The sequence below is a fragment of the Vipera ursinii genome (assembly GCF_947247035.1).
Source record: "Vipera ursinii genome assembly, chromosome: 1".
Taxonomy (NCBI): Eukaryota; Metazoa; Chordata; class Lepidosauria; order Squamata; family Viperidae; genus Vipera; species Vipera ursinii.
In genome coordinates, this window is record NC_139512.1 from 68,376,995 (window position 1) to 68,392,967 (window position 15,973).

The following is a 15,973-nucleotide window of genomic DNA, read 5'->3' on the forward strand; positions in this document are numbered from 1 at the left end:
CGAGTCCCTTCCGCCACAATCAAAATGGCCGATAAAGTCGCCATTTGCTTCCGGATGCCTCGTTTAAGCAGGAAAAGCCGCCACTCTTCTTACAGATGAGTCAATGCTTTGGTGGACCCCGCTGGGATAGATCGTGGTCGGGACGGTCCATAGCGGAAGTGTGAGGAATCTCCTTCGGTCTTCCTGGGCGGTTAGAGACTCGAGTGGCGGGAGAGCAGTTTGGCCGCACTCAAGATGGCGGCGCGAGCGTCCCAGGCGTCTCCGGGAGGCGCGCGCGGGTGCTCCGCCCGGAGCTGCCTATCCATGGCTTCTTCCAACAACCCTTGGGAGCCCGTGCAGCCCACGGCGGCGGGATTGATGTTGGCGCGGGCTCTCTCCGCCGGAGTGGTGTCTCAGGTGGGGTGGCTGGTTCTTTCCTTGCAAATAAGAATCGCCTGCGAGGCGGTGTGGATCGCTCAAACAAGTCCCAAGAATGAAAGAAGCCCAGATTACTTATTCTCATGATTTGTAGGTGCTGCAAGGTTTTTTTTGGGGAGGGGGGGTGTCTTTAAGCACGGCCCGCCTTTTTCTTCCGGAATTACTTTGGAAAAGCAGCTTTCTCGCGATTTAGGATGTTAACGCTGATTCTGCTGCACGCTTGGTCATTTTGTTTCGAAATAAGCGTGATAAAAACTTCGGCACGTCTGCGTGTCTACAGGAATGTAAACGCCACTCTATTGTAACTAGGTCCTGTATGTTTTTGAATCACATGAACTAAATGTGACGCAAAAAAAGTGCAGTGATTGGAACAAAATGCGATTTGAATCTTCCTCTACCCTAGACACTGTATTTATTATGTAAATACTTCGGGATATGTACGTCCACTGTGATTTATGTGGGAATTTCCACTGAATTTCATACAGCGCTCTTATGATTTGAAAAGCTACTTTGAAAAAAAAAACCGGACATGTTTGTAAGTAACCCTTGTGTCAGATCTGGTGCCACAGTCAAGTAACTAGGAATTAATTTCTGAAAGAAACAGACTATTTTCCTCTGTCTAGGTTTCTAGATGTCTGGCAAAACGAAGACATGTCATTTCGTTTGTTCTCACGTTTTTGCATCCACTACGAATTGCCTTAAATTCTGGCTTCTTGAGTGTTGTAATTTTATTATTTTGGACTATTTTCACAGTAGTATATTGTAAATTGTTTGCTTTTTCTTTCCTCATATGTTGACAGATTCAATGGTCTAGTCTAGACTCTAGAATGATTTACATTACCTAATTTATTCTCTGGTTCCAGCAATTGGCTTCAATCCAGCCCATTCAAATTTAAGATTAATTTAATTTGTAGGTCACATGAGTTCTCATAGATTTCTATCATGACATTTGAAAATAAAGATTGTTAGAAAAATATTGTAGTTGAAAAAAATGATGCTGGAAGAAATAATGTCATATACATTATGTACATTTTTGCAGTTTTTGCTGTAATTTTTATCACTCATTCCAAGAAACATAAAAAGGTAGTATGTCCTATTTCTCCCCCCCTATTTCCCCTTTCTCCAATTGTCCATTTTGTAAACCTATTTGTCCAACTTTCTGTTCTTTTATCATACAAGCTGTCTGGAGAGTGGAAACACTATATAAAGTGCACACCTAAGTTTTCTTATTCATTCAATAATGTTGCGCCACCCTAATACATCATATTTTAAAAGATAAGTGATACGTAAAACGTATTTTTCATAAATATTTGAATTGCATTCTGCCCCTCATTAGTAAAGGTAAAGGTAAAGGTTCCCCCGCACATGCATGCTAGTCGTTTCCGACTCTAGGGGCCGGTGCTCATCTCCGTTTCAAAGCCGAAGAGCCAGCGCTTGTCCGAGGACGTCTCCGTGGTCATGTGGCCGGCATGACTAGACGCCAAAGGCGCACGGAACGCTGTTACCTTCCCACCGCAGTGGTCCCTATTTTTCTACTTGCATTTTTACGTGCTTTCGAACTGCTAGGTTGGCAGAAGCTGGGACGAGTAACAGGTGCTCACTCTGCTACGCGGCACTTGGGATTTGACCCGCCAAACTGCCGACCTTCTGATCGACAAGCTCAGCGTCCTAACCCACTGATTCACCGCGTCCCTCCTCATTAGTAACCACTTCTATTTTAATAGAATCCTTTGATTGTTGTTACCACTTCTATTTTAATAGAATCCTTTGATTGTTGTTAGAATAACCTGTTCATAATAGACCCATATTTTGGTTAAATTACCTTTGTGTGTTATTGCATAAGCTTGATATTCTGAGGTATATAAAGAATTTTAGATTTTTAAGATTGATTTTTGTTGTTGTTAGCTGTGAAGTTGTGTCTAACCCATCACGACCCCATGGACAACGTTCCTCCAGGCCTTCCTGTCCTCTATCATCTTCTGGAGTCCATTTAAGCTCACGCCTACTGCTTCTGTGACTCCATCCATCCACCTCATTCTCTGTTGTCCCCTTCTTCTCTTGCCCTCAATCTTTCCCAGCATTAGGCTCTTCTCCAGTGAGTCCTTCCTTCTCATTAGGTGACCAAAGAATTTGAGTTTCAACTTCAGGATCTGGCCTTCTAAAGAGCAGTCAGGGTTGATTTCCTCGCTCGGCTGTGGCTTGGGGGGCACTTTTTTCAGTGCCATTGTAACTTCGAACAGTCACTAAGCAAACTGTTGTAAGTCGAGGGCTACCTATACTTCATCACTTTTTTTCTTTTTTCCTTTTTTTGGTCATCAAGTTTTTGACACCTTGCTAAGTGACTGGTGGTACTCTTATGTTGCCATATCCTAAAAGTGGTACAGTGGGTGAAAAAGTTGAAAAGCCCTGCTATAAGGTGCTGTAGAGCTTCATAGAACCGGTCAATTTCATCCTCTTCAGCACCGGTGGTTGGGGCATAGATTTGGACTACTGTGATATTGAATGGTTTGCCTTGGATTCGAACTGAGATCATTCTGTCATTTTGGGGATTGTATCCCAGTATTTCTTTTCCTACTCTTTTATTGACTATGAAGGCTACTCCATTTCTTCTGAGGGATTCTTGTCCACAGTAGTATACCTGATGGTCATCTGAATTAAATTCACCCATTCCTGTCCATTTTAGTTCTCTGATTCCTAAGATGTTAATGTTCAGTCTTGTCATCTCTTGTTTGACCACGTCCAGCTTTCCTTGATTCATGGATCTTACATTCCAGGTTCCTATGGAGAAAAAGTCTTTACAGCATCGGACTTTCCTTTCACCACCAGACACATCCACAGCTGAGCGTCCTTTCGGCTTTGGTCTAGTCGCTTCATTCTTTCTGGCGCTACTAGTACTAGCCCTCTGCTCTTCCCCAGTAGCATATTGGACGCCTTCCGACCTGAGGGGCTCATCTTCCAGCGTCATATTGTTTTGCCTTTTGGTACTGTCCATAGGGTTTTCATGGCAAAGATACTGGAGTGGTTTGCCATTTCCTTCTCCAGTGGATCACGTTTTGTCAGAACTCTGCTATGACCTGTCCGTCTTGGGTGGCCCTGCACGGCATAGCTCACAGCTTCATTGAATTACGCAAGCCCCTTCGCCACGACAAGGCAGTAATCCATGAAGGGGTAAGATTGATTACTAAACAAAAAAAAAAGATACAAGGGTAATTTTCAACCGTAGTTTTTACTTTTGGAACACAAAGTAACATAAAGAATAAAACACTTAAAAAGATACAGGTATGTATTCTGTGTGTCGGTCTCTCCTAGTAAGTGATAGTTTAATCAGTTTATAAATTTTAAATGGTTTCAGAATTAAGTGATCTTTATTTACAAGTTAATATTCCAAACTTCATGAGTGTTTGAGTTGGTTTGTCTTTTTCTTTTCTTCTGCAGGGGACCCTGGATATATGTAGAAACCCATCTGCTTGTTTTACTTATTTCTCAGAAGCAGAACAAATTGCTGATCTCCAAGCTGAAGTCAGCCGGGTAAATATTATTTTAGTACTAGAACAAGACTTATTTTAATAAAAATGATGTGAAGTGTGAACATTTGTTCCATTAGTCACAATACCTTCTGTTCCAGAAGAGAAATCAGTTTAAACTTCTTTAATATTATAATACCTGTGATGTTTTCAGAGAGAGAGAAAAAAGTGTATAACAGAGGTCCCCAACCTTTTGGGCATCAAGGACTGGTTCCATGAAAAGAGGTTTTTCCGCAGACCGGAGGGGGTGCGGTTTTGTGTGCTGCCTGCATCTCACGGATGGGGCTTTGCTTGTTTATGCAGACTGGCTGCTGACGTGCCACGGCCCGGTACTGGTCCATGGACCGGGGGTTGGGGACCCCGGTCTATAGTGGGTTTTTTTCCTTTTTTTATACTAGTCCTTGCTTAGTGACAATTTAAAGTTAAGACAGATCCCACCGCTCTCCCCAAAGCTACTTATGACCCATTCTGGAATTCCAATGACTCCAATACACATCCATGGTCATCTGACCAAATTTCGGGCACTTGGAAACCAACTCACTTTTATGGCTGGTTGCTGCATTCTGCAGTCACTTGACCATGGTTATGATGGTTTTTGCTGGTTTCCAGGCTTTTTGGATGGTTTGCAGGCTTTGTGGCCACAAGTGAACTCTAAAGAAGAGGTATATAGTAAAGTAAAGCATATGCAAAAATAAAAAAAAATAGATGTATTTAAACATTTGCATTTCAGTATATCAAATACTTTTGTAAAAATAATGGAGCATCATTTTAGCAGAATTCATGTTACTTTAAATACTTTAAATAACTGCACAGAAATTTTAAAGGCACCGCTTCATTGCTACAGATTAATTTGGAGATTGAAGCCCTGCAGATGGAAAAAGATACAGCAGACATTACTCATCCATTTTATCTTAGTAAGTATTGTTAAGATTGCTATTTAACCTTTGAGGAAGGTAGTTAAGGAATTGGACGTAATATAAGACTTTGGGTTAATTTTGTATGTTCGTACCATTGGAAAATTCTTTTTGTATTATTTGCTTTACAGTTTTGTTGTCAGTATTCTCAGAACTGGCTTGCAAGTAACTAGGACTAAGAGAAAGTCACTGGCCCAAAGTGATCCAGCTGTTGTCTGTACCCCAGGAAGGGGGTCATTTGTTGTTGTTGTTAGTTGCGAAGTCGTGTCCGACCCATCGCGACCCTATGGACAACGTTCCTCCAGGCCTTCCTGTCCTCTACCATCTTCTGGGGTCCATTTAAGCTCACGCCTACTGCTTCAGTGACTCCATCCAGCCACCTCATTCTCTGTCGTCCCCTTCTTCTCTTGCCCTCAATCTTTCCCAGCATTAGGCTCTTCTCCAGTGAGTCCTTCCTTCTCATTAGGTGGCCAAAGTACTTGAGTTTCAACTTCAGGATCTGGCCTTCTAAAGAGCAGTCAGGGTTGATCTCCTCTAGGACTGACCGGTTTGATCGCCTTGCAGTCCAAGGGACTCGCAGGAGTCTTCTCCAGCACCACAATTCAAAGGCCTCAATTCTTTGGCGCTCAGCCTTTCTTATGGTCCAGCTTTCACTGCCATACATTGCAACTGGGAAGACCATGGCCTTGACTATACACACTTTTGTTGACAGGGTGATGTCTCTGCTTTAAGGGGGTCATACAGTCACTTATACCCTAGGAATCTTTAGATTGGACTACCGCAACATGTATTTCAAGCATCTGGAAGGCCATCTGGAAGTTTAAGTGGTGGCACAATGTGGTGGCACAATCAGTTAGCAGTACCTGTTTTTCAGCACATCTGACATCACAGTTCCACAGGCTGCATTGGCCATCAGTATATTTCAAAGTGTAATCCACAGTGTGGGCAGTTAAAGCTCTTTGCGACTTGGGACTGAGTTGCTTATGGGGTCATCTCTCCCTGATTATTTCTACCCATCTTATTTTATTATATATAAGGGCATGCTCTGAGTCCCATCCATCAAGGGATATGTTTTTATCATTTTTCATATTAGGCATTCAGTCATATATTTGTAATGGCACTCATATAAATCTATTAAATATATAAATCCACAGTCTCCTGGCTTCAAATTATGCCTTATCCATTAGATCAAACTGGTCTGCCAAGGTGCTTAAAAATGCAGCATTATCTGCTCGGGTGGGGGGAGAGAGATTGCTTCCTTTAGAAGCCTTGTGGATGTTGTAAACCTCTTGGCAATATTGTTTTGAAGAACAGCATACATAAAAATAATAATATAGGATGCGGGATTGAAATACACTCCTTTCTACCATGAGGATCAGTTTGTGAGGATATCACTAATCGGTTGCAAAGACTTGCAAAGGAGAAAAAAGGGACACTTTCATTATATGAGAAAAAGTCCTTTTAGGAAGTTGAATATAATTCCAGTGTGTTCTGTCATACTTGCTGTAAGAATTTTGGGATGGTATTCGGAATTTGAACTATCAAGCCAGAGTAACATTGGAATGTACTAATTAGATTGTTCAGCAGTTGCCAGGCAAGCCTAGTACTTCCTGAACTATTTCCCCTCTTTTCTCTCTCTATTACTTGCTTTTTAATTAATCCAGGTGTCTCCTGACCATGTGCTAGAATTCATATTGGGAAGACTATGATCTAATGTAGTTTTTTCTCCAAATATTCTGTAATCATGATGTACGTTAATGGACCAGACATTTTTACTTTGAGATTTTCTTTTTCATAGCTCAGAAGTGCCAGGCTTTGCAAGCAATGAACAGGCACCTGGATGCAGTGCTAAAGGACAAAAGAGCTCTGAGGCAAAGGCTAGTTAAACCACTGTGTCGAGAAAGTCTGCCTATAGAAGCTGCCTTCCACAGGTATCAATCATCCTAATTTTGTATGTTTATTTATTATTGGTGAAATCTGTGAGAGTCCAGTAGAGTTTGGGGCTGATAAAAGTGGACAGAAATGCAATAGTATGCACAGCTGTTTTTGCTTCTTTCAACATCCATTCACTCCTCTGAACTGACTGCATTCAATCCACTATTTTTCAACCCACCCTTGCATTCTTAACATTTCTGCCAAACATGTTTCCCTGTAAAGTTTGTATTCATTCTTGCTACCTTTCCCTTTGTACAGGGGAATAATGATGATGATGATGATAATGATGTAGCACAGTGACAATCTGCTAGTATTGGTAAAACACACATTTTTATCTTAGCTCCTGAATAAGGAACCCAAAGGCTTACTTTTAACATCAGAAGACAGCTTCTGTCAGCTACATTTTACGGTTGTGCTGGATATATTTTATCTATTTCTCATTTAATCAAATACATAGTATGAAAATATAGTCTACGAGCACATCAAAGGGATCACTGGAGTGCATCGTATGTTTATATTTATTGTGCTGTTTATTTCATGGCACACCTTATATGGTTGGTATTCATTTTTACAGCTCTAAATAGTCTGGGCACATTACTTTAAACCACAGGTGTCAAACTCGATTGCATCATATCGTGATGTTTTTTTCCCTTTGCGAAGCTAGGGTGGGTGTGGCCTGTGTGTGACACATCCAGTCCGTGGGCCGCCAGTTTGACACCCCTGCTTTAAACCATTACTGAGCCTATATCAACCCTCTTCTGTTTTGAGATCTGCCTTAGAGGCCCAATTCTCTGGCCCATCCCTGTTGAAGGTGTTAATGGCTTAGCTTTGGGAGAGGATCTTTCCTTGAGAAGTTTGACAATCTTCTCTACATTTGAAAAGGGTATGTGAATACTTAGTTATTCACATTTTTACTTATTTATAGAAGCATTTTGTCTCTTTTTAAATAGTTTTAACTTAGATTTTGCTATTTAGAATTATTTTAAGCTTTTATATTAATATCCTGACATGATTCTTCAGAGACTTTTGTTGGAAAAATAGAAACAAAAACTTTTTTAAAAATTTTTCTTCTAAGGTTTTAGACATATTGATTTTTTTGGCAAAAAAAATAGGGTGTTCAGTCCTGACTGGGGTATATTTCAGGTTTAACAATGTTTATTGTCTTTATGTAGAAAGTTGGTATAATTTTTAAATCCCATGTTTAAATAGGGGAGAATTTAGAAATAAAATCCAAAGATTCTTAAAGCTTTCCAAACTACAGAATATGGAATAATGCATCTTTGCTTGTACTTTAGAGATGTGGTACAATTGCTGGCACTGGCAGTAGCTTTTATTGAAAAATTAGAATCCCACTTTCTTACTGTAAGAAGAATCCCTCAAATGCCTGAAAACATTAAAAATATGGTAAGTAGCAAATATTTTAACATTTCACTAATACTTTCTTTTCCCTTAAGGACAATTTACAAGTTCAGCTTTTTGGGTAGTACTAAGAACATCTTTATTTCTTAGTCTCGATATATAGTACCAGTCTACTACATGATAGAGCTGTAACCTGAAAAAACATACGGGAAATGCTTTGGGGGGAATGCAAATTGCTACAGTACTTCATTTTATACTATACGTCCTCCTGAAATGAAAAGATATTATTTTTACTAGTTTTCTTATTCTCAAACAGTGCATGGAATAAACTAGCATAAATAAACTAGTAAAATTACAGTAGCTTTGAGCTTTTTTTAGCTTTCAAGATGTTGAAATCTTACCAAATACTATTGAAATATTTATTTTCATATTATATTACAGAGCAGTGCATTAGCAAAGATGGACTTATTGGTAACAGAGATCGAAGAAGTGGCAGAACAAGTCTTGGAGTGGAGAGAGAAACAAAAAGGAATCTTTGAAAATACACAACTGATTGCTGGATTAGATTCCTTCAAAAGCATACGATAATACATTGTTCTCTTTTCCCATTCCAAGGCTAACAGTTTTTTAATAAAATACACATGTATTTTATTCTTGTTTTCAGATTTATAACTATTTGTATCTAGATTCTGAAATGAATATTTATATATGGAACTAGTGTTGTATGGAAACTGGTGACAAATATTAAATTACTCAGAATTTCTCTTAAGTGCCTGAGGAATGTTTTAACGAAAGGTTGTAATAACACTGTCTTAAATAACATCTCTTTTAGGTATATATGTTATTTTTAGCAAGGAAATAAACCAAACTTAAAAAGCTAACTTTGGGTTCATGCTTATTTGATCCAGATGTCTGTCAATAACAGTTCAAAGTATGAGCTCGTAGGTGAAAATGTCAACTTGCTAACTTGCATCTTCCTTCCTGCTCATATTGTGTTGGTGATGTATATCAAGAACTATGTTGTTTATTATAAAATCTGCAACAGCCACTCTTTTGAGATTTTTTAGAAACCAGCATTTGTAATATATTTGGTTTTCGGAAACTAAACATATGAGCTGTCTAAGGGTTCAGATAATACAAAAAGTCACAATGCTTAAAGAGTTCTAGGTGGCTGGTGCTAGTGCACTCATCACCGCTGTAACTGAGTCCATTCACCTTGCTGCTGGCCATGGTCTTCTTTTTTTCACCTTTCCCAGCATTATAGCCTTCTCCAAAGAGCTAGATCAGGGGTGTCAAACTCAATTTCACTGAGGGCCGCATCAGCATTGCGGTTGCCCTCAGGGGGCCGGGTGGGTATGGCCAGGGTGGGCGTGGCCTACTGGGTGGGCATGGCTAGAGTGCATATGGCCTACTGGGTGGGTGTGGCCAGCTCTACATCATTGGCATCAAGGGTGCCTATGGGGGCCTGGGCAGGAGTGGGACATATCTGAGGGTCTCTGACAGAAGGAGGGTCTCCGGGCCAGGGCCAAGGCAGTGGGGGCCATTCCCTCACTGTTTCCAGGATGGCTTCGCGGGCCGCATGCGACCCCCGGCCCTTGTGTTTGACATGTCTGAGCTAGATCTTTGTATAATGTGTCCAAATTTTCAACCCAGTCATTTGTGCCTCAAGTGAGAACTCTGGGTTTCTTTGATGAGCCATTTGTTTGCTTTCTTGGGTATTTTCAAGAGTCTTTATTTTTATACTACTTCATAAGAAGATACTCTCTAGTAAATGTAAGCAGCGAAAGACAACTTGAGAATATGCTAAGCATTATCCTTTCAGCCTAGACCACAGGTCTGCAACCAGCGGCTTCGGAGCCGCATGTGGCTCTTTCAGCCGTCTCCTGCGGCTCCCGGTCCTCTGTCATGTGCAGTCCAAAAAAAAAAAAAAAAGTGGGACTAAAAAAGTTCAACCAATCAATTCAAATATGCAGGGTAGGTGCATATCTCGCCTTGGCTCCACTCTTCTGTCAAACCCTGTTCTGCGCATGCGCGCATGTACGCGCATGCGCACACATTTTTTGCAGCTCCCAGTTTTTCCTTTTGTGAGGGAACCGGTTCCAAGTGGCTCTTTCACTGTTTCAGGTTGCTGACCCCTGGCCTAGACCTCCAGATAATTGGAAAATAAGACTATAGGTCTATAGATATGACTCCCTGCTTTGTCCAGGAATCCAAATTAAACCATATCAGACAGATGGCTATCCTACATCTCTTAAGTCACTGGGATACATCTCTTAAGTCACTGGGATACATCTCAAGTCACTGGGACTGGAGGCTAAAACATATAGGGAACGGTTGCTGGAATTGGGTATGTGTAGTTTAACTAAGAGAAGGGTGAGGGGTGACATGATAGCAGTGTTCCAATATCTCAGGGGCCGCCACAAAGAAGAGGGAGCCAAGCTATTCTCCAAAGCACCTGAAAGCAGAACAAGAAGCAATGGATGGAAACTAGTCAAGGAGAGAAGCAACCTGGAACTAAGGAGAAACTTCCTGACAGTTAGAACAATTAACCAATGGAACAACCTGCCTCCAGAAGTGGTGAATGCTCCAACACTGGAAGTTTTTAAGAAGAGACTGCCCAGCCACTTGTCTGAACTGGTATAGGGTTTCCTGCCTGAGCAGGGGGTTGGACTAGATGACCTCCAAGGTTCCTTCCAACTTTATTATTATTATTATTATTATTATTATTATTATTATTATTATTATTATTATTATTATTATTATTATTTTAACCTTGGTTTGATTAGCATTGTTGTGAGTCTAGACTAGAGACTGATTTAATAATGGTAAAACTATTGTTTGTTGTTTCTGAAGACCCAAATATGGCATTAGGGTTTTAATTCTCCAGTTCTGTAATTCAAAGCATATTTCAGCAGAAGCAAATAAGGCCCTTGAAGGTAAACATGTGATGTTCTGGACATATATGTGTGCTTTATGTGGCAACAGTATGGAAGTGGATTGCCACTCCTTTTTCTGGGACAAGTTTTTATCTTTCCAATCTAATTTATAGTGCGGGTATATTTATAGCCTATTATCCAAGTACTAACCTAATTGGCCCTACTTAAGTTTTCAACCCCTATCTAGACTGACTGAGAATAGTAAACAGGTAGCTTGTGACTAAGTGGATTTCTATGCTAAAATTCAATAGCATTCATATCCTGTTTGGGATTGCAATCTCAAATCCTAAATACAATTTAATTTACAAGTAATGAACTTTCCTTGAAAACTAAATTATTAGCTAACATACACATAGCTTCTTGAAAAGACTGGACTGTATTCTTTTAAAGAAAATTACAAAGATGTATCTGAAATCACCAGGAATTATGTTGAATTTGAAAGAAGCTTTAAGTGTTAAATATAACGGAAGTTTTTAAACAGTTTTTTTAAGTATATTAGTGATCATCAGGAAAAAAATACTGTGTTGTGTTTCCTGAACAAACCATAAATTAGATTGGCTGCACTCACAATAATAAAATACCACGAATGACAGGCTGCAAAAGCAATGTCAGAAATCCTTCCTTTTGCAATACTGATATTTGCCACTAGGGGGCACAATTTATATTAAAAAAGGTAAAGGTTTCCCCGCACATGCATGCTAGCCGTTTCCAACTCTAGGGGCGGGTGCTCATCTCTGTTTCAAAGCCGAAGAGCCAGTGCTTGTGATTCTTGGCTATCATATACTCTTAGGTAAAAGCAGGGCTTTTTTTCTCATAGAACGCTCAGAACGGAGTTCCGGCACCTTTTTTGGATGGAACCTTGTAGGGTAGGCAAAGCGGGTTGTATGACATGTGCGACTTCCGGCACCTTTTTCTTTTACAAAAAAAGCACTGGGTAAAAGTGTATTGTATTTTCAATTGTGTTTGTTGTTCTGTAACAGCCTGAATAGATTTTCAAAGAACTGTTTTTATTAAATAAAATTATTTTTAATATTAGTAATTAACTTTCAAAGTGGCTACCATGTGGAATGCTTACTTTGGATTTCTGCTGCTTTAATTTGAACTTCACAGACTACTTACTGAATAGTTTTAAATAAATCTGTGCAACTTGGTATTAACAGCAGATCGTAAAACAGAAATAATAGCAAATCAAACTGTCACAATCACCTTAAAAAGAACGATTATCTCCAGTTAAAGAAATTATCATAACTAATGGGAGTATCAAAATAATTTTATAGTGTAAAATGTAGTTGGCATCTTCTAACAAATATAAGAAGGTGTGAAGTACTTAAACCAATGTGCCCTCCCTTATTTTTTATTTTTTTTGAAGAGTTGGCTTCTGCTTTTGAGCTTCAAATCAATTAGAAACAGCGGTTGGTCCTAATAGTTATATCCTCTCAATTAAATGAAATCCTCCTTCAGGGACCCTGAATGCTAACCTGACCAAGTCTGTTTATCTATCAAACTTGTATGCCACCCATCTCTCCTAAAGGCGACTCTAGGTGGCTTACACTCAATAAAGCCTCAGTATAAAATAGTAGTAACTTTAAATTTGATTTAAAAATTGACAAAGCTGGGGAGGGAGCAAGATGCATATGGGGAGGAGGTGGAGTCTTATCATAGTCCATTAACTATCTCCAAGATGCCACTCCCCCATTAGTGGCCAGGCTAGCTGGCAAAACCCAGGTCTTTGTGCCCTTTTGGAAAGCTGAAAGGGTTGCTGTATATCTCAACTTGGGGTGGGGGATGAGGTTTCAAAGGGTGAAAGTCCTAATAGAACACAGTCTTCTCTTGGGCCCTGCCAGCTGGAATTCCTTGACCAAGAGGGGTCTGTAGCATGCCTCTTCTACCAGCATGGGTGGGCTGGGCTAATCCCATCAGAGTGAGATGGCTCCTCACATAACCTGGACCTATGCTTTAAAGATTATTCAAGGAACAAACTCCTTGAACTGGACTCAGAAGGAAACCGATAACCAGTGTTCGTGGAACAGCAGTGTTAACGTGGACCACCCAGAATGCATGTCCGTGCAACTGCGTTTGTGCCAACTAATGCTTCCAAATACTCAAGGGTAGCCTCATGTAGAGCACATTGCTATAGTCCAAGCATGAGATGTCCTGGGCTTGAGTGACTGAGTGCAGGGACTCCCAATCCAAGAAAGGATACAAGTGGTGCATTACACAACATTATGCAAAGGCTCTCCTAACCACAATTCTTTGAGCAGCAGGTGAAAGTCCAGGAGAACCTCTACCTGCCAATCTGCAATCCCCATCTCTAATTTTGACCACCTGCACTCTGCTGCTGCTGCCCTCCATAGATGATCATCACCATTTTTTTTTCTTGCTGCTGCAGCCAAGCATCTCAATTTTGATCACATGACTGCTGGGTTGCTGCAACCAGGCATAAACACCATTCATTCCACACCATCATTAACTTTGAACTGGCATTGAACAAATGATCCTTAATTTAGGACTATCTGTAGCAGTTAAACAGATTGAGGAAAAGTGACAAGCCTTTTATAAGAGTGGGAAAAATCCTATGCAATCCTCAGATATATTGTTTATTTGAAAGACAACAAAAATAGGTTTATTGAGCACCTTGGTGGATGTTCAAAAAAGACACCTATCCATTAATACTATAGATGCAATAAATTTGAAGGTGCATTATCAGTTATTAATATTAACCTAATTTTACAGAACTAAATGTTAATGTGTGGTTGAACTGTATTTATGAATGACATGTTCTATCACTCGTTTACTATTACAAAATAATATTGTTATGTGTTCCTGGAAAGACTAATAAACCAAATATCACTCTAAAATTGGTTCTTTATTGACACAGTGGGAAAACTGGGCAATATCCTGATATGATCTTGATTTCTATCTTCTTGTTCTTCGTGTTATTCCTGTCATGTTGCAGGGTCTGCAGTAATGTCAATTTCTGAGCTGTAAAATACAACTGTTTGCTAGTTTTTTAAATTTAAATTTAATTTGCATTTTTGCCTTCTACGTTTATATTTTCTTTTTGATTGTTTACAGGCTTTATTTCATTGAGTACTAAAAGCAGTACAATTAATTTAAGAATTAAAAACATGACAGCAAAAAATACAGACTTCTATAAATTTACTGCTATCTAGAAATTAAGCAATTTTTTGCTCCCTTAAGTTTAGGTCTAGTATTTAATTTGAACATCTTCTGATACAGGTTTGGAATAAATTGAACTAACTCATATTCTAAAATAATATTTTAATAGACAATAACGTAATTATGTAAAGTTGATCTAAAGTAATCTAGGGGAAACATACTATCCATATGACAAACATGGATAAATGTTAGGCGCACCATTATAAAAGGCAAGCATTGTTTGATGGAATGCATGGCTAATAAAGCTATCTAGAATATAGCTTCAGAAATGAACAATGATATTTATTTAACATATTTATAGCCAAGAAATTAAAAGACGCTTGCTCCTCGGGAGGAAAGCCATGACAAATCTAGACAGCACACTAAAAAGCAGAGACATCACCCTGTCAACAAAAGTGTGTATAGTCAAGGCTATGGTCTTCCCAGTTGCAATGTATGGCAGTGAAAGTTGGACCATAAGAAAGGCTGAGCGCCAAAGAATTGAAGCCTTTGAACTATGGTGCTGGAGAAGACTGCTGCAAGTCCCTTGGACTGCAAGGCGATCAAACCAGTCAGTCCTAGAGGAGATCAACCCTGACTGCTCTTTAGAAGGCCAGATCCTGAAGCTAAAACTCAAATACTTTGGCCACCTAATGAGAAGGAAGGACTCACTGGAGAAGAGCCTAATGCTGGGAAAGATTGAGGGCAAGAGAAGGGGACGACAGAGAATAAGGTGGCTGGATGGAGTCACTAAAGCAGTAGGTGTGAGCTTAAATGGACTCCAGAAGATGGTAGAGGACAGGACGGCCTGGAGGAACATTGTCCACAGGGTCACGATGGGCCGGACACGACTTTGCAGCTAACAACAAAATATGGCTGCCCAACTCACAGTGATTTCGGGTGTCATATTGACTCAGGCAGAGGATAAAAATTGGACATGGTCTACGGGACATCTTATAAATAACGGATTAGTTTTCTGACCACATTCATGAAATTAAGCCATTAATCACCATTCACATGGTTGCTCAGCCCTATACAGGGAGGATTTTCTCTGGAGTAGCAATTGAGCCAAATCCTAACTAGATTGGATTTAGCACCCCTTTCCAGGGCCCTGGGTCAGGGGCACAGTGACTAACCCGAGTGGTGAAATTCCCTGGACAAGAGGGGCCTTAATCCACACGACATGCTTTGCCCAAACTAAGCAAACCTCATTATAACTTCGCAAGCTAAGCGAACACTGATGCTCGCTCGCATCCTTACAAGTCGTCTCCGGTACTCGATCTGATAGCGAGGCAAACCGTTTATGTTCACCGTCCTTTTAAGAGCCTTTGTAAAACGAACGCTTACAAAGCCAAGGGACATCCTACTTCGCTGTCCAAACAACCGGTCAAACTGCTTGTCCATCCCCCTTTCTTATTCTATAGGTCAACCGCTTGTCCTCTTCCCACCCCCATTATTTTTATTTATTTATTTATTTAGATTTATATACTGCCCTTTCCTGAAGGACTCAGGGCGGTTTACAGGGCATTTAAAAGAAAGTCAATACAAACGTTAAAACAAATTTAAAAAGATTAAATAGAACCCTGAGAAAATTAAAACCCAGTTAAAATTAAAATTAAAAAAATTCTTAGCCTGGGCCAGAGAGCTCGAAGAGCCAGGTCTTCAGGTCCCGGCGGAATGAACGGAAGTTGGGGGCAGCCCTAAGCTCCGCAGGCAGCTGGTTCCACAG

At 40.1% G+C, this 15,973-nt stretch overlaps 1 protein-coding gene across 1 annotated transcript; it reads left to right on the forward strand.

The window, feature by feature from the left end:
* Positions 1-26: 26 nt before the first annotated feature.
* HAUS2 (HAUS augmin like complex subunit 2) lies at positions 27-9,021 on the forward strand. The gene is made up of 6 exons (XM_083369119.1): positions 27-396; positions 3,853-3,945; positions 4,786-4,855; positions 6,654-6,786; positions 8,086-8,194; positions 8,591-9,021. Exons 1-6 carry the CDS (start codon positions 235-237, stop codon positions 8,735-8,737), a joined length of 714 nt encoding a protein of 237 aa, XP_083225245.1. The 5' UTR covers positions 27-234; the 3' UTR covers positions 8,738-9,021.
* The last annotated feature ends 6,952 nt before the right edge of the window (positions 9,022-15,973 follow it).